The 25679-nt window shown below is 36.7% G+C and overlaps 1 protein-coding gene across 1 annotated transcript; it reads right to left on the bottom strand.

Moving 5' to 3' along the window:
• Nucleotides 1–13858: 13858 nt before the first annotated feature.
• On the bottom strand, nucleotides 13859–23724 carry LOC143624866 (uncharacterized). The gene is made up of 5 exons (XM_077095374.1): nucleotides 23251–23724; nucleotides 23067–23178; nucleotides 14276–14400; nucleotides 13991–14194; nucleotides 13859–13924 (listed from the first exon to the last, which is right to left on the bottom strand). Exons 1-5 carry the CDS (start codon nucleotides 23722–23724, stop codon nucleotides 13859–13861), a joined length of 981 nt encoding a protein of 326 aa, XP_076951489.1.
• Nucleotides 23725–25679: the final 1955 nt, after the last annotated feature.

The raw sequence follows: 25679 nt of genomic DNA, 5'->3' as shown, positions 1-25679 counted from the left end.
GATTGTGACATTGCATCTCGGTAAGTGGTTGGTTCATCAGAATCTACCACATAGCATCCATCCATGAAAAATCCATATCTTTCAGGTGGGGTGCTAATTCCACCAGATTTGCGAACGTTTTGTGTGGGTTGATAAACCATTTGATCATCAACAACAACCTCTTGTTGATTACTAGTGTCAACCAAACGTGTATCGGCTTGTGGTTCTCGATCCTCCTCGAGTTCCATAGTTCTATTAGTTCCTTCCACAAGGAACCTTCTTTCCAAGAACATAGCCTTGCGAGCTATAAACACTTTATGCTCATTTGGATTGTAGAAGTAATATCCCATTGAATCTTCGGGATATCCTACAAAGATACACTTAGTGGAACGGCTTTCTAGTTTATCAGGGGTGTAGATCTTAACATAAGCCTCACAACCCCATACCTTTAAATATGATAACGATGGAACCTTTCCATGCCATATTTCAAAAGGTGTCCTTTCTACTTTCTTGGTTGGTGCCATATTTAAAGTATGGGCAGCAGAGATCAGTGCAAAACCCCAAAATGATAGAGGTAATGTGCTTCTAGCCATCATGGATCGAACCATATCCAATAAGGTTCGATTCCTCCTTTCAGACACACCATTATGTTGTGGTGTTCCAGATGGAGTAAGTTCTGAGACAATCCCACAACTCCTAAGATGCTCTAGAAACGCATCATTGAGGTATTCACCTCCTCTATCGGTTCGAAGTACTTTGATCGTTTTGTTGAGTTGATTTTGTACTTCATTTTGGAAGACTTTGAACATTTAAAAGACTTCATTTTTGTGTCTTAACAAGAACACATACCCATAGCGACTATAAGCATCGGTAAAGGTAATGAAGTATCTTTCACCATTCCTTGTCATTGTCCTAAAAGGACCACATACATCTGAATGTATGATACCTAATAAGTCTTTCGCCCTTTCATTAGTTCCACTAAAGGGCTCCTTGGTCATCTTTCCCAATAAACAAGATTCACATTCATCAAATGAATCATCACTTGATTTCAAAAGACCATTCTTTTGAAGTGTATGAATCCGATCCTTGTATATGTGACCAAGGCGACAATGCCAAAGAAAAGTATTACTCAAATCCAATTTGAGTCTTTTGGTGCTTGCTTGGTACAACGAGTTATCAATGGATGTATTATCATGAACTAATTCAAAAATGCCAATAAACGGCACTGCTTTAAAATAAAAGACATCATTCATGAATACATAAAAACCATTGTTTACAAACTTGAAATCATAATCAAATTGTCTTAATACAGAAACAGAGACAATATTCCTAGTCAAACTAGGATAATATAGAATGTTTTTCAAAATAACTTCCAAACCATTTGAAATCTTCAAAACATAATCTCCTCGGGCTTGGACGTCAACCTTTGTTCCATTGCCCATGAAGAGACTTATATCTCCTTTCTTGAAATCATTTCTTCTTTTGAACCCCTACAATGAATTGCATATATGAGTTTCACATCCGGTATCCAATACCCATGTGCTAGAAGAAATAATATTAAGATCAATATGGATCATGAAAGTTGTACCTGAGGTTTGCCCCACATCCCTCTTAGCTTTCAACTCCTTGAGATAGGTTGGACAATTTCTCATCCAATAACCTATCTCCCCACAACCAAAGCACGGATCCTCAGCGCTAACCTTTAGCTTCTTAGGTTTGGGTTCCGCATTTGCCTTTCCCTTGAACCCTTTCTTGACTTGCCCTTTACCTACGACAACCTTTGCCTTTGTTTCCCGGTGATCCCTCTTCTTCAAGCCACACTCATTGATCGTGAGAACGGGTAAAACCTTTTTACCCATGCTGGCTTCGGCTGTCTTAAGCATTGCGTGAAGCTCACCAATGCTTTTGTCCCATCCGTTCATGTTGTAGTTCATGACGAATGTCTCAAACCTTTTAGTTAGGCCGTTCAGGATCAAATCCGTGGCTAACTCTTTTGATACGGGACAGCCATTCAAGCCGATAAATATGGCTTTTCATCTTAAGCACATAAGATGATACGGATTGGGTTTCTTCCATATGACATGCATGAAGTGCTCGAACCGTTTCGAAGCGCTCCACCCTATCTTGAGTAAGGAACATTTCCTTAAGTTGGGTGATCATGTCATACGCCCCATGATTCTCGAAATCCTTTTGGATCTCGGGAATCATTGTTCCCAACATGAGGCAAGAAACTTGCACTGAATCTTTGGTGTATTTCAGCCAATCCGCATAGGCATCAAAGTTGTTGACGTCGGGTTCATCGGGAATAGGATCGTCTAATATATAGGACTTCTTCTCTTGCTTGAGAACAATTCTCAAGTTTCGATACCAGTCCATAAAGTTATTAAAGTTTAGACGATCCATATCGAGATTGGATCTAAGTGATAGATTATGCACATGAGGGATAATAGCGTTCTGTTGATTATTTGCGGCTATCTATAAAAGAATTTAACAAAGTTCAATTTAGTATTTTCGATATCAATAAATTTTAATCTTTAATACCCTTTAATATCTCCGAGACAATTATTGATTAAAATCTAGAACCCAACGTTTCATCCAAATAGTAGTTAGGTGACCCTTATCCCACTATTCGAATTAACAAGGTAGTCAACGTTTGACGATTGCAACCCATTGCAACTTCTAGTTTTATGGGATCGGTTAAACATCATATGTTTAGTTGGCATGTTTAATCCCATCAACACCTTTGAACACCATGTGCCGGTAACCCTATTCACATGATTTCAAATCAAGTTGTCCTACTTACACACACGTGTGAGTTTACACATACAAGTGGTTAGGTGACCCTCAATCCACAAGCATTGTAAAATCACCTTAAGATCACAAGTTTTCTTAAATGTGGTTAGGTGACCCTATCCCCACATCAAGTCTACAAGTGACTCAAGTGTCGTATAAAAGGATGGTGTTCAACTTGTTTTAAAAGGGATTTTAGTTTTCAAAATTCTAGATTAGAAAACTATATAATGTACCTTCCATTTGCATGCATTCAAATGTATGGTACCTTTGAAAACAATTTTCAAATTCCTTTAAATAAAACCCATTTTATTATGAAATCACTAATAGTTAATAAAACCAATTTTACCACTTAATAATTTCAAAGTAATCACTTTTATGCTAGTTGTCGATTTTAATTGTTAACATCCAAACATGATAAAACAATAAACACAAATCAACCACATAAGCATCAAACAAACACAAGTACATAACCATAGCCACCTAGTATGACAATACTTGTTTACCGAAACAAGTGTGCCAAAAGGTCTCTCCTAAGGGAAGAGAATGACACAAGGCATGTGTCGGTGAACTCCCACTTGATCCCGCATCCATATGCTTCAAGTGTCCACCTTGTGTTGTGACTCTTCCACCTTATTTGGGCTTCCTTTTGGCTCCAACTTCAGCTCCTAGCTTCCATGGGCCTCCAAGTTTGGGCTTAGGTCATTGGGCTAAAATCCCATCTTGGACTATGAGGTCCATTAAGGCCCAAAACCAAAACCGTAACCTTGTTGCATCTTCTTTTATAAAAAAAAACATATCCTAATACATTTTTCTCTAGTAAAAGAAATACAACTAATCTACTTCTTATTACAAACCAATATGAAATGAATAAATAGATTACAAACCCAAATAAATGAATATTACAACCAAATTGAATAAACCGAATAAATCACAACACAAACACACATCCAAAGGTCATGGCTAGGTTATGAACATCCAAATGCACATCCAAATATGCAAGGTCTTATATGACCAAAATGGTTCCCCTCTTACCCATAAAACTTTCGGCCAAGAGAAACAAAACCGAAAGTTTCGGGTTTTGTCCAAACAAAATATTAATCATCCATATGACTTAATTCTTCAAGATTACCACATGCATGTGAAGTAAAATATTGAGGAACCAAGGGGTAACCAAAAGGCAACAAACTTTCAGCCATATGGTGAACCACACCATAAAACCTAAAAAAGTTTTAGATCTATGAAGCATGTATTCGTATAACCGGCTCTTGATGCCATTGTTGGGTTTTAGCAAGATTATCAAAGTCCAAAATAACCATTTATTAAGGAAAACGCAGTGGAAATAAAGTATTTAAATCTTGTTAACCATTACACATAAACCCGTTTATGTAAAACCTAATGCCCGGATCCATATACGAATATGCATGCTATCAAAACACAACCATAGAGTGTTAACATATATACCTTCAAGTCTAAGGATTCGAAGGAGATGAATGAGGTTGAACGGAAAGAATCCAAAGGAGGAATCCTCAAGCTTGTATACACGACAAGCTCCAACAAACACCTAGGTTGCTAGGATCCAAAACACTTGCAAGAACACCTTTGTTCTTCTTCTTCTTCTTCTTCTTCTTCTTCTTCTTCTTCTTCTTCTCGGTTCTGAATGGAGAGAAAAGAGAGAGAGCAATGTGTGTGTAAGAGAGTATGGTTGTTTTTCTCCAAGAAAAGTGATCTCCCAATAAACAACCATGCATGCTTTGAAAGAATAAAAGGAGGAGATAGAAGAGGGAGGAATTTTCCCACCCAAATTTCAAATCCACTTTTAATTACTTACATTTTATTTACTTATGATACTGATGTTATAAAACATATCATAAGTAACATGCAATATGTTATTTAACCAATTTAAATAACATCTCTCGAAATATAAATTATCCATATAATAAGTGTTGATAATCATTACTTAGATCATATCTAATAATAATTATCGTGGTGTTTGTCTAGCTTGTTATTGGGTATGACCCGACTTGGATCAATACGTACTAGCCACATCAACTCTAATATGTGTCTTGGGCAGATCAATTCCAGCATTATCCACTTTTTCAACATGTTTCATGGTTATCAGGACCTCTATCACCTCTTGCTCCACATCTCCTTCCTGATTCAAAGTTTTAGTAATGTTGGCTTGCTCAATTAATGTTTCCTGTTCTGCCAATTCTTCAGCTGTCATGGTTTGGCAATGAATTCCCTCTCCATTGTTTCCTTCACAATATCGGCATGCCTTTTGGCAGCCTGTGCATCCTCATCCTCTTCATCCTCAACATTCACATCATGTGTACCAACAGGCTCATCATCAGACTCTTCTATGGCTTTTCCTTTTTCTTTTCTTTTCCTTTCTACTTCAGATTGAGAAGGGAAATTATCAATTTCATTCATCAAATCACCCATCTGTTCATCATTAACTTTATCATTAATCTCCTTCTCAGCCACAATATCCTTCTCCTTTCTCAATAGATCATCATCAAAATCTCCATACAAGGTGTTCAAAATTTCATCATCCACATCATAATATTGCTCATCATCAGCAGATTTATCACCCTCATAATCCTCATCACCAACTATCCTCTATTCACTATCATCAACATCACTGTCATACATTTTCAAAATAATCTTCAATCCATCAGTCTCAACATCCACCTCAACATCTACCATCTCTTCATCAGCAACAGTGACTTCTGGAGTATTCTCCCCTGTTTTGGTACAACTGAGGTCTTCTCAACCTCGGCTTCCAGGGCTTGAATTCTAAATTGAGCGTGGGCCAAATGTGCTTTTAATTCCTCAATTTCTGTCACCACCTCTGCATTTCTCTCTCTTAATTCAAGGTTTTCCATCATAAGATTCATTGAAACAGATAAGTACCAAAGGGAGGGGCTTGTGGTGGTGAGTCAGAGAATAATTCAGGTAAAGGTTGGATAGGATCAGTGGGTGGGTTTTAGGTACTTGTGGATGGTGTAGGTTTTATGGTTTGGGATTGTGATTTGATTGGGTCAGTAGGTGGGCTAAATGTAGGTTGGCTGGGTTTGTCTAATGTTTGAGAATGTGTTGGGGATTGACTTGGTGATGGTGGGAAGTGTTGTAAGTGAGTAGGAAGTGTCTGAGAATGTAAGGTTCATGAATATCATGTATCTGGTCTTGGGTTAAGGTATGGGTTTGGGTTATGGGTTTGTCTAAGGATTGATCATTTTGATCATGGGTTTTGGGTGGGCTTTGAGTATGAGTAGGTGTTATTTGGATGGGTGGTGATTGGTGGATTTGGTCATGTGGTGGTGGTTAGTAAGGTGGTGTGGCTGGTGGTGAAGGTATAGGTGTTGGTGGTGGTGTAGGTTGAGGTCGATTTTCCCCCTGAACTTGTACATCATCAACAAAATTTCCTCCAGCTCCTCTATCTTCTCCATCATCATTGCCTGAACTATCTGAATCATTATCCGACTCCTCCTCATCTTTCTCCTCTGAGGTTAACTTAAGAACTAGCATAATATCTGCACCGTGATTAACCAACCAAGGTAGCATATCAAACTCAGCATTTGGATTAAATCTGCTTGTGCTTGCCAAATTAGCAATCCTTTTGTAATCATTAGGATTCTGAAGCACGTGAGTTGTTCCCATTATGGGTAAATCTTTTAGTTCCAGGTTAAAAATGATTTGGAGAAATCTTGGGTAAGCTAAGAATTTCTCTTTGTTTGGCTTCCGCAAGATACTCACCATTCCTTCAAAGATCATCCGTGAGAAGTTAAAGGTAGATCATAAACAACGGCTACTGTTGCATTAGCCTAATCTCTACTCATCAGAGTCCAAGATCCCTTCCGAGGAGCAAACCCTTGTATAATGTGATGAATTAAGAACCGATAAATGTTTGGTAACATGCCCTTCTGGAACTGACCCTCATGGACATTCCCTTGATAACCATATTTTGCTCAAAGATTTTTAGCAAATGATCAATCGTGAAGTGAATTGGGTTATGGTTATCATCATTCAAATGAAAGCATGCCCTGATTAGTCTTTCTGTAATTTGAATCTCAGGATTTGCCACTGTGGACTACAACCGCCTACCATTTATGTCATCACGAAGTGTGGTTGAGCGCCAGAAATCTAAAAGATAATTTCTATATAGAACAGGGCACTCTGTTAATGTGAATCGAATATTTGATCTTTTGAGCCATCTGATCATGTAAGCCACCTCCTCATTATCCTGAGTCACCTATAGCAGAGCAAACATATTATGCTTGTGCTCAAACGGATATGTCGATTCATCATCCGCCATATCTGTATAAACAAAAACATATTCAAAGTAACATTAGTCACAAAGTTCACATCGTTGAACAATTTTAGGTTATAATTTGAAGAAGTAAAGAAGAAATGTCTTTTGAACTTGAGCTTCGACAAATTAATAACCTACACACAGAAACAGAGAGTTAGTTAATATGAAAAATTAACTATCGGAAAACCTTATAATCACTATCGGAAAACATTAACTAATGCTTATCGAGTCAGAAAATGACGGCAGGTTAATTAGGGTTAGGATTTAATAGAACAACGATTGGGTTTCTGGAACGAGAGCAGTTGAGTATAGTGGAAGGAGAGAGAGGTAAATAATGTTAAAAATTTCTCTATCTCTCTCGTATATACCTTTTTGAAAGTGAGTCTTAAATTCATTTTGTCTTTTAGTGAGTAAATAGCTGTCAAACATATTATCCAATTAAATATTTTCTCATTTAAAACCTTGCTCGATAAAGTTCTCTTTACAAACCTTGCTCGGAAAAGTTAATTTTCACAATGCTTGCTAGGTATATTCCACTTATTCAAAGTTTGCTCGTTCCAGAAGTTCAAATATATCGAAGTAATTAAAAATACACTAAGTAAATTTGAATGAAGGAAGCTTACTCGATATACAAGATTGCTCGAGAAATTAATCACAAGTCAAATAATCAAGTATAAAACATCAAATAGTCAACCTTGCTATGAATCAATGAAGACTCCCATAAACATAACTTAGACATATTTCGTATAGTCAACGATGCTTAAATATATAAAGTTCTCAAACCTTACCCCGAAAGTTCATAAATAGTTAACATAAATTCATTCAAGTATACTTTTTCGCAAAGTATGCTCGAAATACTTTAGGAATGCAAATTGTGCTAGAGAGGGCCTCTAAACACATAGTGTACTCGAAAAGTAAAGTTTTGATAATACCAAGTATGTTTGAACACTTGAAGAATTTCAAAGTGTGCTCAAAACATAAAGTGTGCCCAGGAAGCGATGTTTACCCGAAAAACACTTGTAATTTCACAAAATAACTACAAATGATCAAGAATGCTAGAGATATTGGCTTTTCATAACCAAGATTACTCGGAAAGTAAATAATATCAAAGTGTACCTGATAATACATGAATAATTCATTTAAGCACTTAAACATCACAAAGCTTGCAAGAATGAGTCAAAAATTCATACAAATCACCTAAGTGTGCTAGAATTTTCTGAAAACATTAAAGCTTGCTAGAAACTAACATATTCACATAGCTTGCTAGTAAACAGTTACACTCTCAGTCAAAACAGCAAAGTATGCTAGAAAGTATAAATTCTAAAAGCTTGCTAGTAACTTCAAATACAAACAAACACAGTTAAGTTTGCTGGAAACATAAAACAATCATCAACTAAGAACAAAGTTATTGACGTCAGAGTCCAATGGAACATTACTCAGCTCACTGTAACATCCCAAAATTTCAATAATAATATTTAATATATTACTTCTTATGATAGACAAGTTTACGTGACTTGGTAAAGAAGTAATAAAATAATAAAGATGGAAAGATAAGTAGGCTTTTAAGATGTAATTAGTTATGGACTAAAAAGGAAAGATGGGCCTTAGGTCCATGGTCTTAAGGGGTGTAAATACCCCTTAAACCCTAATCCTTTTCATTTCCACCCATTTTATCCATCTTATTCTCTACACACTCAAAACACAAACACACCTACACTTACTATTTGTGGCCGAGAGAAAGAAAGAGAAGAGAAGCAAGATAGAACGTTGAATGTTAATAGATCTTCCATATACAAGATAGATACAAGGTTTAAGGTTCATAACCAAGCTAACCGAGACCGAACGAACACATAAAGGTATGATCTTCATATTAAAGTTTACGTTTTTATGAACGGTTAGCCTTGAAACTTAAACGTAGAGTAGATCGGGTAGAAATGAACCATAAAGTAGCAAACTTGATGTTAAAATGAACTCAACGAACCTGCGGTTATGAACGGCTCGTCAAAGAAAAACCCTAGATCTAGTGTTGAACGTTTTAAGCCTAAAGGTCCAAACTTTATGGTTCCCCAGGTCAAGAGTTATCCGGAAATGGCTGTGGGAACGTTTAGGGGAATGATTAATATCATATCAAAGGTTGACATGTTGTTAAAACCAAGTCCGTAGCTGCTGCACGTTAAGTTCGCCTGCTGAATAAGTTCGCCTGTTGAATAAGTTCGCATGCTGAAGAAGTCCGCCTACTGGTTAAGTTCGCCACATATAAGTTCGCCTGATAACAAGTTCGCTTATATCTAAGTTCACTTATGTCTAAGTTAGCTTATATCTTAGTTCGCTTATATCTAAGTCCGCTTATATCTAAGTTCGCTTATATTGAAACTCGGATACATGGTGACCCGTATATGTATACATATACGTGTATACACTTGATGGTATGCATTGTAAGGATCTAGAGATAATACTTGAAAGTTAAAATAAATGAAAATCCTAAATATGCTAACTAAAAGTAATCTAATACAAGTCTATTAGACTAGATCAGATGAGTATTGATACATGCAACTTATATACAGTTAGCCGAGCTCAATTAAAGAAGGGATTAACAATTAGCGAAGAAAGAAACAGAGTTCAGGTGAGTTTCTAGCCCCATTTCCTTGTTATGTTTTCGGGGCTGTGTGCATACTCAATGTGAATGTTAATACACTTACCTTAAATGGTAAATGTATGCCTTATTGATGAATGTGATATACTTATGTTATATAATGAATGTTAGTTTGTCGGTGGGTGAACGATCTTCTGATATTTTGCGTACCGCCAATGGGAATGATCTCAAAGTGGTTATTAGTGTGTATAAATTTCCTGATGTAACTTGGTTATTATGTGAATGATGTAACGATATAAAGTGTGTTGTAGACAAGTAGAGGTGGAGTGTGATAGAAGTGGCAAGGGTCTAGTAAGGGTGGTAGTGGCATGACGATAGTATGTGGTAGGGTACGCCTATACGTGCCTTCGTTTTTAAGTGGCATAACGTGAGTGCATGGTTGGGCAAGCCTATACGTACCTCCGTTATTAAGTGGCATAACGTGAGCATATGAGAGGGTAAGCATCTATGTGTTTCCGTAAACAAGTGGCTAAGACATAGGGGACGTTTAAGTGGTTAAGTGGTAAGGTGAGCAGGATAGATAGACGGCTATATGACTTCGGACACGTATATAAATGAATGAAGTGATTGTATGGTAAGTTGCTTGGTTAACTAGAACTCACTCAGCGTAGCTGACTTTTAGTATGCACGCAGGTAAACAGGTCTAAAGAGCTAGCACGAGGACGGCACATGTCATGGATTGAATGGTTGGCATCTAATGATAAAAGAAATGATGTTCTAAAATGATGTTTTATGTTATGATCTAAAGACAAGTTTGTAATGTTTTGTAAAGAATGATTGAAGTTTTATATATTCCGCGAAAGTGGTAATTAACTCTGATTGTAAGAACTGTGTTTATGAGTAAATCCAACGTCCAAAGTGAGGCAGCGGGACCGGGGCCTTACACTCACGTCATTCTTCATCTTCAGATAATCAACAAAAAAAATGATTATTCACCCAAACAGCAACAAAACAGCTCTGATACCAATTCTAATGTCCCAATCACACTTTTCAGTGTCGACAAGAAGGTTAACGACTTGCTATATTGGGTAAGAACAAATGTATGTTAACGGCGGAATCACTAACACACAAGATTGTTGCTTATAGATTTTAAAATGTAACAGACACAAACATTAACTCAAAAGATTTCCATTTATAGAAAGATTCATTTAAATGTAAAGAAAATTGGGTTTTTTTAAGTAATGTTTATCCGTATTATTCATAGGATAACCGTCACACTCAAATCAGGAATATTCAGTAGGTCCGGTAGGTGTGCCCTAAAATATTTTATTTATAGGCCTGCCATGACCTACAGCTGTCCTGCCCTCAAGAAACCCTAATGATTGATACATATTCATAAAACATATTAAAAAGATTTTAAGTGTAAAAACAAGTCTTCGAGTAAGCTTTGCAGCTGTTTGTCATCTTCGAGCAGACTTGGTAAACAAAGTGTGTTGACATTAGTGACAAAACGAGGTATACCTTATTTACCACATAGCGAGTAAACGATAAATCGGTTAATTCGTAACGATTAAACGACTAACCGAGCGATACTAATAATGACCCGTATATACACTGAGGGGTTATATATGAGTTATATATACGTTATAGTGGCTAACATGTTAACATTAAGACCCCAGTACACATAAAACCATTTAAACGAAAAAGGTTTCGTTTAACGATACACTATGAGTTTAAATGCAATCGTTAACATTAAAACGAGCATTGTACCGTCCGTCAAGCCGAAAAAGGTTTATAGAACACTTATATAACATGTTTTAATCTGAAAATATTTTGGAATTTTACAATGAGTCAATGCGTTTTTCTTATTTTACCAAAATAGGCTGAAAAACACTCGTTTTTGCGCTGTTTTCGCACCCAAACTAGTTTTCTTGCGAAAAACCGAACCCGAACTAAATTTTGGACAGAACCAAACTTTGGCATGCAAAACGAGGCATCAATGGGACAAAAAGAGGCCCAATGGGCCCCCTTTGGTCCGACCACAACTAAGGAGTCCATCCCCCCTTTATGTTATTTTTTTATAAAATCTTATTACTAGATATTTTGCACATATTTTTTCATACCAACTCAAAAAACCTGCTATGTTCTTCCTTGTTCTAGCAAAACCCTAAGGTAAAACTTAAATTTTATGAGCTTTTGATCATGATTTAATCTCATATAAACAATAAATAATCATGTTTAACCATTCAAAAACCCTAAAAATCACCTAAAAACATGTTTTGGTCTTAAACATGATTACAAACTAGGAACATATGGATTTTTAACCAAAAACACTTTAACATCCTCGGCAAATCCCACATCGGCCGTGGACAAGAGAGATCCTTGGTTCATAAGTAAATGTCCCGCCTCTAAAATCACCAACGCATTTTGGGCTTAACGGTAGTGGACGAGAGGAGAGCTCCACAGTTAAGCATGCTCAGCTGGAAGTAGTAGCAGGATGGGTGACTTCCTGGGAAGTCTCCATCTGGGCAACCAAAAACAAATCCGTGAGCTCTTCGTGGGCGAAGCAGACAATATTGGTGGTGCGAGGAGCCAGATGTTACAAGTGGTATCAAAGCCACTCTGGTGTCGTTCGGGATGGTGGGACAAACCTAATCAGAGACGGTGTGTCCCCCAGGGTGTCTTGAGGTACATCTTAGGTAAATCCCACATCCTGGATGGGATGGTGGGGCAAACCTCATCGAGAACGATGAGTCCAAAGGGGGGGGGGTGTAACATCCTAGGATAATCCCACATCGGTCGTGGACAAGAGAGATCCTTGGTTCATAAGTAAATACCCCGCCTCTTAAATCACCAATGCGTTTTGGGCTTAACGGTAGTGGACGAGTGGAGAGCTCCAAAGTTAAGCGTGCTCAGCTGGAAGTAGTAGCAGGATGGGTGACCTTCTGGGAAGTCTCCATATGGGCAACCAAAAACATATCTGTGAGCTCTTCGTGGGCGACACGGAATATATTGTTTGTGCGAGGGCCGGATGTTACAAACACGGATTAGAACATCGATATAACTTTTTTACGGTTTAAAATTTCGGTTTGAAACCCTAATCGAAACCCTAATTAACAAGGCTTGATTATGGATTTTTTATGCTTGGTATTGTGTTATATGATATGTAGATACACTTATTTGGTGACCATGAACCCGAAAACTCAAAGAGAAAGCTTAACCAATCGAAAAACCGACAAAGTATTATCGGTTTAATCGTTTAGGGGCTGTTTGTACTTCGATTGTTACATGATTCTGGTTAGTTTGTGAAACCTTTCAGGAACATTAGGAATCATATAAGCGAGTCCCTGTTCAAATTTGGTAATTTTTCTATAAAAGGGGAATATTTTGCGAATTTATTACCGTTTAATGGTGTTTTATTATGAAAAATATCTAACCTTTTTTAAAATTTATTAAATTTGGTTTGGAAATGTTATGGTAAGATCACTAGTACCATTTGGGATCATTTGGAGATGTTTAAGTATAGTTTGTTCATTTGCGTTTTAATCGGGTTCTAACAGCCGAAAAATACTGTCAAAATAGCTTACAAACCATCATATCCCAAATCAAACAAACATTCTACAAGTCTTAAATTGTTTCAAACACAAACCATGATAACACACACATGGTACCAGCAAGTTCAAACAAAAGTCTTAAATTGTCTCAAACACATACCATCAATCTTACTCAAACACACCTTGTTGACATCATTATGGTTGACTTGGTGCCCTGCAAGTTCTGATGCTATGTCTGTAACCTCCACATCTTCCATAACTTTTTTCATGGCCCAACCAGGTAAGTCTTTCTCCTACAGAAAACACTTCCTGAACCTCTTCAATCTTCATCTTCCTCTTCTTGCTAGCTGCCAATTTCTTCTTCTCACCTAGTGCCTTCTTCCTGCTCTTTTTCGGTCTGCCAATTTGAGTATGATGTTTAGGTGGAGTTATTATTGTTGGGCATTTTGAGGGTGCCCACATATCAGGGCCTGGTATGGGCCTGATTTGGTGATTATACACCTTCTTCCATGTGTCTAACCAGTAAGCTTCATCAACCCACTTCTCCAATGGATCGACAGGCATGTTGTTTTCTATCATGTCATATAGGGCTGCCACAGCATGTTTGCATGGCATACCTGTCAAGTCCTATCTACTGCATGTGCAAGTTCTATCCTCCACATTCACCACACATTGGCTTCTTAGACTTTTAACCTATGAACATATTTGCATATTACCAAAAGAGTGGTTGTAATATCAAAGTCAGGCAAATATTCATACCTGGTAAGTCACTTCATCAACCATCATAACCATCAATTTGCTTGCTTCTATTTGGATTTCATCCCATGCTTTTGTTGTTTGCGGTGTTAATGGGCCCCTTGCAGTGGCTTGCATCTTCTTCACAGTCACAATCCTCATGGACATATACTCTCTAATATACTCCAAGCATGTACTGATCGGCTTGTCTCTTGCTCCAACAAGTTGCTAGTTGAAAGATTCACAAAGGTTGTTCAACAACATATCACTTTTTGCCCTTCCTGAAAAATATGATCTTGACCATCTTGCTGTCGGGATCTCAGTAAGCCAGAGAAACATATCAAGATTTGTTTTCTTAATCTCCTCCATTGCCATGTTGAAGTAAGGGACATAAGTCGCCGATGTTGCCCTATAAAACAAGCCTTTATACAAATCTGTTGGGTTTTAACAATATTATCAAAGTGATAAAATCCCTATTTTACCAAAAACGCAGCGAATATAAAAGTTTTAAATCTTGTTAATATGATATGTATAAAACCAATTTTAAACATGCAAAACCCAAACCCGGATCCAAATACTAATTACACACTATCAAATACATACATGTCACTATAAGTCCATGCATGTTACTACTACCTTTCAATATGACAAAACCGGGTGAAAGAGATGATGATTGAAAGGTAAGAACTTGAATATGGAAGCTCATCAAGCTAGCATACCCCAAGCTTCAACAACACACCACTTCTAGCTAGGATTTGCACTTGAAATTTTCTTCTTTTTTTCTTATGTTGGATGAAAATACCCAAGAGAGGAAGAGAGAAAAGTTTACTTGGAAATTATGTGTGTTATGAAAGAATGAAAGAGAAAGACTTGGTTTTATTCAAAGGCATCTTTCTCTCCACCAATAATAACCATTGCATGTCTCCACTCACCTTGCATGTCTCCACTCAAACATATAATAATATTACATTTGAAAGAGTATTATTCCTTTTCCCTTTTTTTTATAAAGTTTTATATATATATATATATATATATATTTATAAGTTTGTAACTTATAACTTATAAAACTTATTATATGTTAAGATACATGCTTGGTTATTATTATTCACATATTGTTATTCAACCAACTTAAATAACACTATGTAATGTTCTCTCATAAAACATAAATCATCCATATGATTTGTTTATTACACAAGTACATTTTATTTAGAAACCTCTTTCCGAATAACTCAAGTGTTAATATTCATTTGTTATGATCACATCATATGTAAACAAATATTATCGGTGTTTGTCTAGCTTGTTATTGGGTATGACCCGACTTGGATCATAACGTACTAGCCACATCAATTATAATATGTCTCTTGGGCAGACCGAGTCCAACAATCTCCCACTTGCACAAGATACATAGAAGATTGAGCAAGTAGCAAATACCGCCTAACTACGGTTTACTACCCCAAATACGCATGACGAAGTGCCATTCAATAACATCATCCCTTTCAAGTCCCATACTTGAAAATGATTTAGGAAAAACTATCATTTATCCTTTTGCCACAAATGTCATGTTAAATCCAGAGACACAGAGTGATCATTCTCTGTTGATTTAACTTGTCAGGCCTTAGACATTTAACATGATCATTCTCTGTTGAAATAATATCCCATCGAATCCGTGGGATATCCTACAAATATACACTTAGTGGATCGACATTCATGTTTGTCAGGGGTGTAGATCTTAACATAAGCCTCACAACCCCATACCTTTAAATATAAAAATTTTGGAGCCTTTCCATGCCATATTTCAAAAGGTGTCCTATCCACTTTCTTGGTTGGTGCCATATTTAAAATACGGGCAGCGGAGATCACAGCGAAACCCCAAAATGATAGAGGTAATGAGCTTCTAGCCGTCATGGATCGAACCATGTCCAATAAAGTTCGATTCCTCCTCTCGGACACACCATTATGTTGTGGTGTTTCAGGTGGAGTAAGTTGTGAGACAATCCCACAACTCCTAAGATGTTCTAGAAACACATCATTGAGGTATTCACCTCCTCTATCAGAACGTAGTACTTTGATTTTTTTGTTGAGTTGATTTTGCACTTCATTTTGGAAGACTTTGAACATTTCAAAGGCCTCATTTTTGTGTCTTAACAAGAACACATACCCATAGAGACTATAATCATCGGTAAAGGTAATGAAGTATCTTTCACCATTTCTTGTCATTGTCCTAAAAGGTCCACATACATCCGAATGTATGATACCTAATAAGTTTTTCGCCCTCTCATTTGTTCCATTAAAGGGCTCTTTGGTCATCTTTCCCAATAAACAAGATTCACATTCATCAAATGAATCAACATTTGATTTCAAAAGACCATTCTTTCGAAGTGTATGAATATGATTCTTGTTTATGTGACCAGGACGACAATGCCAAAGAAAAGTATTACTCAAATCCATTTTGAGTCTTTTGGTGTTAGCTTGGTACAACGAGTTATCAATGTATGAGTCATCATGAATTAATTCATAAATGCCATTAAACGGCATCGCTTTAAAATAAAAATCATTATCCATGAAAACATAAATACCATTATCAACAAACTTAAAGTCATAACCAGATTGTCTTAATACAGAAACAGAGATAATATTCCTAGTCAAACTAGGGGAATATAAAATGTTTTTCAAAATAATTTCCAAACCATTTGGAAGTTTTATAACATAATCTCCTCCGGCTTGGACGTCAACCTTTGCTCCATTGCCCATGAAAAGACTTATATCTCCTTTCTTCACTTCATTTCTTCTTTTGAACCCCTGCAATGAATTGCATATATGAGTTCCACATCCGGTATCCAATACCCATGTGTTAGAAGAAATAATATTAAGATCAATGTGAATCATGAAAGTTGTACCTGAGGTTTGCCCCGCATCCCTCTTAGCTTTCAACTCCTTGAGATAGGTCGGACAGTTTCTCATCCAATGACCTATCTCACCACAACCAAAGCACGGATCCTCAGCGCTAACCTTTAGCTTCTTTGGTTTTCGTTCCGCCTTTGCCTTTCCCTTGAACACCTTCTTGACTTGCCCCTTGCCAACGGCAACCTTTGCCTTTGGTTCCGGGTGATGCCTTTTCTTTGAGACACCCTCATTGATCGCAAGAACGGGTAAAACCTTTTTACCCATGCCGGCTTCGGCTGTCTTAAGCATTGCGTGAAGCTCACCAATGCTTTTGTCCCATCCGTTCCTGTTGTAGTTCATGACGAATGTCTCAAACCTTTTAGTTAAGCCATTTAGGATCAAATCCGTGGCTAACTCTTTTGAGACGGGACAGTTAAGCCGTTCAAGCCGATCAATGTGCCTCTTCATCTTAAGTACATAAGATGAAACAGATTGGGTTTCTTCCATATGACATGCATGAAGCGCTCGAACCGTTTCGAATCGCTCAACCCGAGCTTGAGTAAGGAACATTTCCTTAAGCTGGGTAATCATGTCATACGCCCCATGATTCTCGAAATCCTTTTGGATCTCGGGAATCATTGTTCCCAACATGAGGCAAGAAACTTGCACCGAATCGTCGGTGTATTTTAACCAATTCTCGTAGGCATCTAAATCGTCAACGTTTGGTTCATCGGGAATAGGATCATCTAAAATATAAGACTTCTTTTCTTGCTTGAGAACAATTCTCAAGTTTCGATACCAATCCATGAAGTTGTTATAGTTTAGACGATCCTTATCCAAAATGGATCTTAGTGATAAGTTATGCACGGGTGGGATAATAGTGTTTGGTGCGTTGTTTGCGGCCATCTAAAAGAAATTTTAACAAAGTTCAAATTAGTATTTTCGATATTAATAAAATTTTAATCTTTAATACCCTTTGATGTCTCCAAGACAATTATTGATTAAAACCTAGAACCCAACGTTTCATTCAAATAATAGTTAGGTGACCTTTATCCTACTATTCAAATTAACAAGGTAGTCAACGTTTGACGATTGCAACCCTTTGCAACTTCTAGTTTTATGGGATCGGTTAAACATCATATGTTTAGTTGGTATGTTTAATCCCATCAACACCTTTGAACGCCATGTTAAGGTGATCCTATAGTCATGGTTTCAAATCAAGTCGTCCTACTTATACACACGTGTGAGTTTACTCATACAAGTGGTTAGGTGATCCTAATGCCAAAAGTACTTGTAAAATCACCTTAAGATCACAAGTTTTCTTAAAAGTGCTTAGGTGATCCTAACTCACTTTCAAGTCTACAAGTGACTTAAGTGTCGTATAAAAAGATGGTTTTTAACTTGTTTTAAAAGGGATTTAAGTTTTCTAAATTCTAGATTGGAAAACTATTTATTGTACCTTTCATTTGCATGCATTCAAATTTATGGTACTTAGTTGAAAAACCCATTTTCAAAGTTCTATTAATAAAACCCATTTTATTATGAAATCATTAGTTATTAATAAAACCAATTTTTTATTACCTAACGATTTCTAAGGAACCAATTTTATGCTAGTTGATTTTAAACAAACCATATTGCAAATAATACAAACAAAAGTAAATCAACCATGCAAGCATAAAATATACACAACCACAAGTTCATAACCATAGCCTCCTAGTGTTGACCACACTTGTTGACCGAAGACAAGTGTGTCAAAAAGTCTCTCCTAAGGGACCCAAAAGAACATGCACTTGTGTCGATGAACTCCCACTTGATTCCGCATCCATATGCTCCAAGTGTTTACCCTGGTGTTGTGGTCTCCATCATTTTATTTGGGCTTCCATCCAAGCATCTTCTTTTACAAAATATATCCTAATACATTTTTCTAGTAAAAGAAATACATCTAATCTACTTATTATTACAAACCAAATGAATGAATAAATAGATTACAAACCCAAATAAATATTACAACCAAATCGAATGAACAAACAACCAACACAATCATTCAACCAAACACACGGCCATGGCTAGGTTATGAACATCTATTACACATCCAAATATGCAATAATACAAGACCAAAATGGTTTCCCTTTTTGCCTAAAAACTTTCGGCCAAAGCTTAAGCAAACCGAAAGTTTCGGGTTTTGTCCAAACAAACTAAACAATCATCCAAATTACTTGGTTTTTCAAGATTACCACATGCATGTAAAGTATAACCTTGAAAAACCATGGGGTAACCAAAACCCCAAAAAGTTTCGGCCAAATGGTGAAACCCACCATAAACCCGAAAAATTTTGGGTCTAATGAAGCATGCATTCGTATAAGCGGCTCTTGATGCCATTGTTGGGTTTTAACAAGATTATCAAAGTGATAAAATCCCTATTTTACCAAAACGCAGCGGATATAAAAGTTTTAAATCTTGTTAATATGATATGTATAAAACCAATTTTAAACATGCAAATCCCAAACCCGGATCCAAATACGAATTACACACTATCAAATACATACATGTCACTATAAGTCCATGCATGTTACTACTACCTTTCAATATGACAAAACCGGGTGAAAGAGATGATGATTGAAAGGTAAGAACTTGAATATGGAAGCTCATCAAGCTAGCATACCCCAAGCTTCAACAACACACCACTTTTAGCTAGGATTTGCACTTGAAATTTTCTTCTTTTTTTCTTATGTTGGATGAAAATACCCAAGAGAGGAAGAGAGAAAAGTTTACTTGGAAATTATGTGTGTTATGAAAGAATGAAAGAGAAAGACTTGGTTTTATTCAAAGGCATCTTTCTCTCCACCAATAATAACCATTGCATGTCTCCACTCAAACATATAATAATATTACATTTGAAAGAGTATTATTCATTTTCTCTTTTTTTTATTAAGTTTTATATATATATATATATATATATTTATAAGTTTATAACTTATAACTTATAAAACTTATTATATGTTAAGATACATGCTTGGTTATTATTATTCACATATTGTTATTCAACCAACTTAAATAACACTATGTAATGTTCTCTCATAAAACATAAATCATCCATATGATTTGTTTATTACACAAGTACATTTTATTTAGAAACCTCTTTCCAAATAACTCAAGTGTTAATATTCATTTGTTATGATCACATCATATGTAAACGAATATTATCGGTGTTTGTCTAGCTTGTTATTGGGTATTACCCGACTTGGATCATAACGTACTAGCCACATCAATTATAATATGTCTCTTGGGCAGACCGAGTCCAACAATCTCCCACTTGCACAAGATACATAGAAGATTGATGCAAGTAGCAAATACCGCCTAACTACGGTTTACTACCCCTAATACGCATGACGAAGTGCCATTCAATAACGTCATCCCTTTCAAGTCCCATACTTGAAAATGATTTAGGAGAAACTATCATTTATCCTTTTGCCACAAATGTCATGTTAAATCCAAAGACACAGAGTGATCATTCTCTGTTGATTTAACTTGTCAGGCCTTAGACATTTAACTCTCAACGAATAAGAGGGACAAATCCCATATTGACTACATACGTCTCTCACTATCACCTTGTACTATACTTGAGCTTAGCCTTATGTACTGACATATTTCAGAGCAGCGAAGAACTAAGTCAAAGCATAATAGTCGATGAATATCAAGACCCAATATGTATCTCAGGTCGGAGGATACTATGAAGTTCGCCTTTACTCAATTTACTTATGATCACAAATCCCAAGGATTCCATGCAGTAAAATTGAGGGCGGGTCAGTCCAATATTTATCCCATAAATATCTATGAACCATGGCAGCAACCCTTTGCTATATTCATACCTCATGAATATCTACCAATCCAAGTTCATAATAGTCTTACTTTCACATTTGTTCCCACAACTATGAACGACTACGGACGTTTAGAATAATACAAATTATTCACGGATTTAAACATACTAAAATGGAACATAACTTAAGAACATGACCATATGATTGACTTAAAATAAAATTGTTCCAATATCCAAATACAAATTTTGATCAAATCCAATCACTAGAATATCGAAGTCCTAAGGCGCAAGTATGACTCTCATGCTTCGGCCTTTCAAGGAGTTTCGTGAGTGGGTCCGCAATGTTTTGATCAGTGTGAACTTTACGAATACATATCTTTCCTTTTTCAACTTCATCCCTTATGTAGTTGAATCTCCGCTCAATGTGCCTCGTCTTTTGATGAGCACGAGCTTCTTTGATTTGAGCAATCGCACCCTCGTTGTCACAAAAGATCTCTAGAGGGTCCTGAATGGTACGAACCACTCCTAGATCGGCAATGAACTTTCTAATCTATGCAGCTTCTTGAGCTGCCAGGGAGGCGGCGATGTATTCAGATTCAGTGGTGGATAAGGCTACCACATCTTGTTTTGCACTCTTCCATAGGACAGCACCACCATTGAGAACGAAAACATATCCCGATTGTGATCGAGAATCATCTCGATCAGTTTGGAAACTCGCATCAGTGTAACCCTTTACAACGAGTTCCTCCTCACCAGAGCCATATATTAGAAACATATCCTTAGTCCTTCTAAGGTATTTCAATATGCTCTTAACATCCATCCAATGGCTAGTTCCCGGATTTTGTTGGTATCGACTTGTCATGCTCAAGGCGCATGACACATCCGGTCTAGTGCAAATCATGGCATACATGATGGATCCTATAGCAGATGCATATGGGACACCACTCATTTTGTCTTGCTCATCCTTTGAGCTTGGACATTGAGAAGCACTCAACATCGTTCCTCTTTGAATAGGTACCAAACCTTTCGTAGAGTTTTCCATCTTGAACCTTTTCAAGATCTTGTCTATGTATGCACTTTGATTCAAACCTATCAACTGCCTTGATCTATCCCTATAGATCCTTATTCCCAGAATATAGGCAGCTTCACCAAGATCCTTAATGGAAAAACAGCTTCCAAGCCAGGCTTTTACACATTCCAAGGTTGGAATGTCATTTCCAAACTGTAATATGTCATCGACATATAATACCAGAAAGGTTATGATGCTCCCACAAGCTTTCTTTTACACACAATCATCCAAATGACTTGGTTTTTCAAGATTACCAAATGCATGTAAAGTATAACCTTGAAAAACCATGGGGTAACCAAAACCCCAAAAAGTTTCGGCCAAATGATGAAACCCACCATAAACCCGTAAAATTTTGGGTCTAATGAAGCATGCATTCGTATAAGCGGCTCTTGATGCCATTGTTGGGTTTTAACAAGATTATCAAAGTGATAAAATCCCTATTTTACCAAAAACGCAGCGGATATTAAAGTTTTAAATCTTGTTAATATGATATGTATAAAACCAATTTTAAACATGCAAAACCCAAACCCGGATCCAAATACGAATTACACACTATCAAATACATACATGTCACTATAAGTCCATGCATGTTACTACTACCTTTCAATATGACAAAACCAGGTGAAAGAGATGATGATTGAAAGGTAAGAACTTGAATATGGAAGCTCCTCAAGCTAGCATACCCCAAGCTTCAACAACACACCACTTCTAGCTAGGATTTGCACTTGAAATTTTCTTCTTTTTTTCTTATGTTGGATGAAAATACCCAAGAGAGGAAGAGAAAAAAGTTTACTTGGAAATTATGTGTGTTATGAAAGAATGAAAGAGAAAGACTTGGTTTTATTCAAAGGCATCTTTCTCTCCACCAATAATAACCATTGCATGTCTCCACTCACCTTGCATGTCTTCACTCAAACATATAATAATATTACATTTGAAAGAGTATTATTCCTTTTCCCTTTTTTTTTATAAAGTTTTATATATATATATATATATATTTATAAGTTTATAACTTATAACTTATAAAACTTATTATATGTTAAGATACATGCTTGGTTATTATTATTCACATATTGTTATTCAACCAACTTAAATAACACTATGTAATGTTCTCTCATAAAACATAAATCATCCATATGATTTGTTTATTACACAAGTACATTTATTTAGAAACCTCTTTCCAAATAACTCAAGTGTTAATATTCATTTGTTATGATCACATCATATGTAAACGAATATTATCGGTGTTTGTCTAGCTTGTTATTGGGTATGACCCGACTTGGATCATAACGTACTAGCCACATCAATTATAACATGTCTCTTGGGCAGACCGAGTCCAACAAAATCTCCCCTCCAGGTTTGCCTCAAGTTCTCATGGATGTGTCTACAACAAAACCGATGCTTAGCCATAGGGAAAACACTCTCAACTGCTTGAATAAGTCCCTATAACAGTTAAATCACCATAATTAGTGTACATGAGTTAGCCTATTACAAATATATGCTAAGTGTACATACCTTTTTTCGGTCACTTATGAAAGTAAAATTGGCATCATGAGGCAAGTCAAGATCATCTCCAAGGAGATCTAAGAACCATTTCCATGAGTCTGTGCATTCGGCTTCCACTATTGCAAAGGCAATAGGATACAAGAAATTGTTACCATCCGTCCCAACAGCAGTCAAAATCTGTCTGGGGTATTTCCCTTTCATAAAACAACCATCCAACCCTAGAAGTTCTCTACCAAGCAATTTAAATCCTTTAACCAAAGCAGCATAACACACATATATCCTTCTAAATTGCCTTGTTTTAAGGTTAGGGTTAGCACATGGTTCAACATCTAATTTAATGGTACTACCTGGGTTTGCTTTAAGAAGCTCATCAATATAGGATCTGAGGTGGGTGTATTGTTTGGTGTGGTCACCATCCTTCCTTTGCAAGGCTATTGTCTTAGCTCTTCGCATCTTGGATTCAGAAAGTTGTACTTGATGCATCTACTGGAATTTGGCCTTCAATTCCTTGGCAGATAAGTTGGGTATGGTTTGTAGCTCAACCTCAATCTCTTTGGCAATAGTAGACATTGTGTACAAACCAATTGTTCTACTTCTGATACACTCGTGTTTTTTAGGAATGGCCTTCACACACCAATTATCCTCAACAGATTGTCTTGAGATGTGCATCGTCCAAGGGCAAGTGGGTTTCATATCCCTTTTTCTTACCTTCAACTTTTTCTGACTTGACACTTTTGGCCCCTCACCAGCAACCAAATTAGGATTGGTCCCCAAACAAATCACCCTAAACCTTAAAGGATCATTCTTCTTGATATACAAATCTCTTCTGCCATGAAGAGCATAACTCTTAACCATCTCATTCAATTATTCCTTTGATGGTATTAACTGACCAACAAAAAATGGACACTCATCATCATTATTCCTTTCCTTCCCCTTGAACTTTCTTAACTGACTATTCAAGACACTCAAGCCCTCATCATCAGAGCTCTCAAAGGTATCCATGCAAGGATTTAAACCATCATCATCACTAATATGATCACCTACTGCTTCTACCACATCAAAATCTACAATTGCTTTATACAACCTCGTGTCAACTTTTACATCCTCCAAGGGTGTTTGAAAGGCAGTTATATACTCAGGATCAGTTCTGATCGATCACTATCACAATTGTCATCATCTTCCTAACTAGAACTACTTTCACCACTCACTTAATGAACACTTTCACCACTCACTTCATGAACACTTTCACCACTCCCTTCATGGACACTTTGACCACTCACTTCATGAACACTTTCAAAACCAGGTACAAATCTAGAATTATATACCACAATTTCAGCACCACTAGTCCTGCCATGTTCTACAAAAATCTCAACAATGTGACTACCTACACCATCACTACCTCTAACCATATCAAAAACATCTTGAAAATGATAATCTTCAATCAATGGCTTTAAACCCAAATCCAAACTGACACGCGGATGTTTGTAATGAAAATAACAAGCTGTACCACAACCATATTGTAACTTACAGAGTATTCCAAGAATCAAACTTTTACAAAATTCATCAACATAAGTGATCTTCCCCCCTTCGTATCTTCGCTGCTCCTCGGTAGCGAAATACCCTCCATGGAAAAGTTTTATGGTGAACGCATGTGAATAATTTTCACCTATAACAACTATTCATTCATCCCGTTAACAACATTCAAGAAAATAAACAAAAAGTTGAGCAAACAGTAACACCTTACCATATAGGTGGTACGGGTCACAATACTCACTGCCCGGCCTAATAGAAGACGAGGTCGGCATTGCGATGTGTGCAGATGAAGTTCGATTTTAACGGTGATCGGAAAAAATAGGGGTTCAATGTTCGAACGGTTGGTCGATATTTGGGTGTATGGAGAAAATAGCCATAATTCGGGGGTTTTATTGAATCAGGGGGGATAAGTAGTTCAATGACGAAATTACCCTTCTACATTAACAGTCAACGACGGGTTAATTGACGGTAGGAGTCAGAAGAACCCGCTGGAGAAACATAGTGGCGCAAAGTTCGCAAAATCTTTTTCAGTGGTTAACCCATCAAGCGACGATATAACCCAGGGAGGCAAATTGCAGATTTCTCATGTCAAAATTTGCTTTTGTAAATATTTTTGTTTAAATGAGTTTTGATTTTAGGTGGGAGAAAATTTTATGAAAAAATCAAAAACAATATACATTTAAAAAATGTCAAAAACATTCAAATATGATAAAAATGTCAAAAACATTGGAAAATGCTCCTCAAAATGAGTTTTTGAAGCAAAAGTGAAGATAATAGTACATTGATTATCTTGTCCCATATCTAGTAAAAAATAAGCTCAAAAGGTTGTGTGCTTAATTGTAATAGTGCATTGGTAGGCTTTAAAACAAACAAGTAAGAAAGAGTATGTGATATAAACATAAATA

The sequence above is a fragment of the Bidens hawaiensis genome, unplaced genomic scaffold (assembly GCF_021521415.1).
Source record: "Bidens hawaiensis isolate Kalapana, Puna unplaced genomic scaffold, B.hawaiensis_p1.1 tig00000416_1, whole genome shotgun sequence".
NCBI lineage: Eukaryota > Viridiplantae > Streptophyta > Magnoliopsida > Asterales > Asteraceae > Bidens > Bidens hawaiensis.
This window is presented reverse-complemented; position numbering and strand designations above follow the sequence as displayed.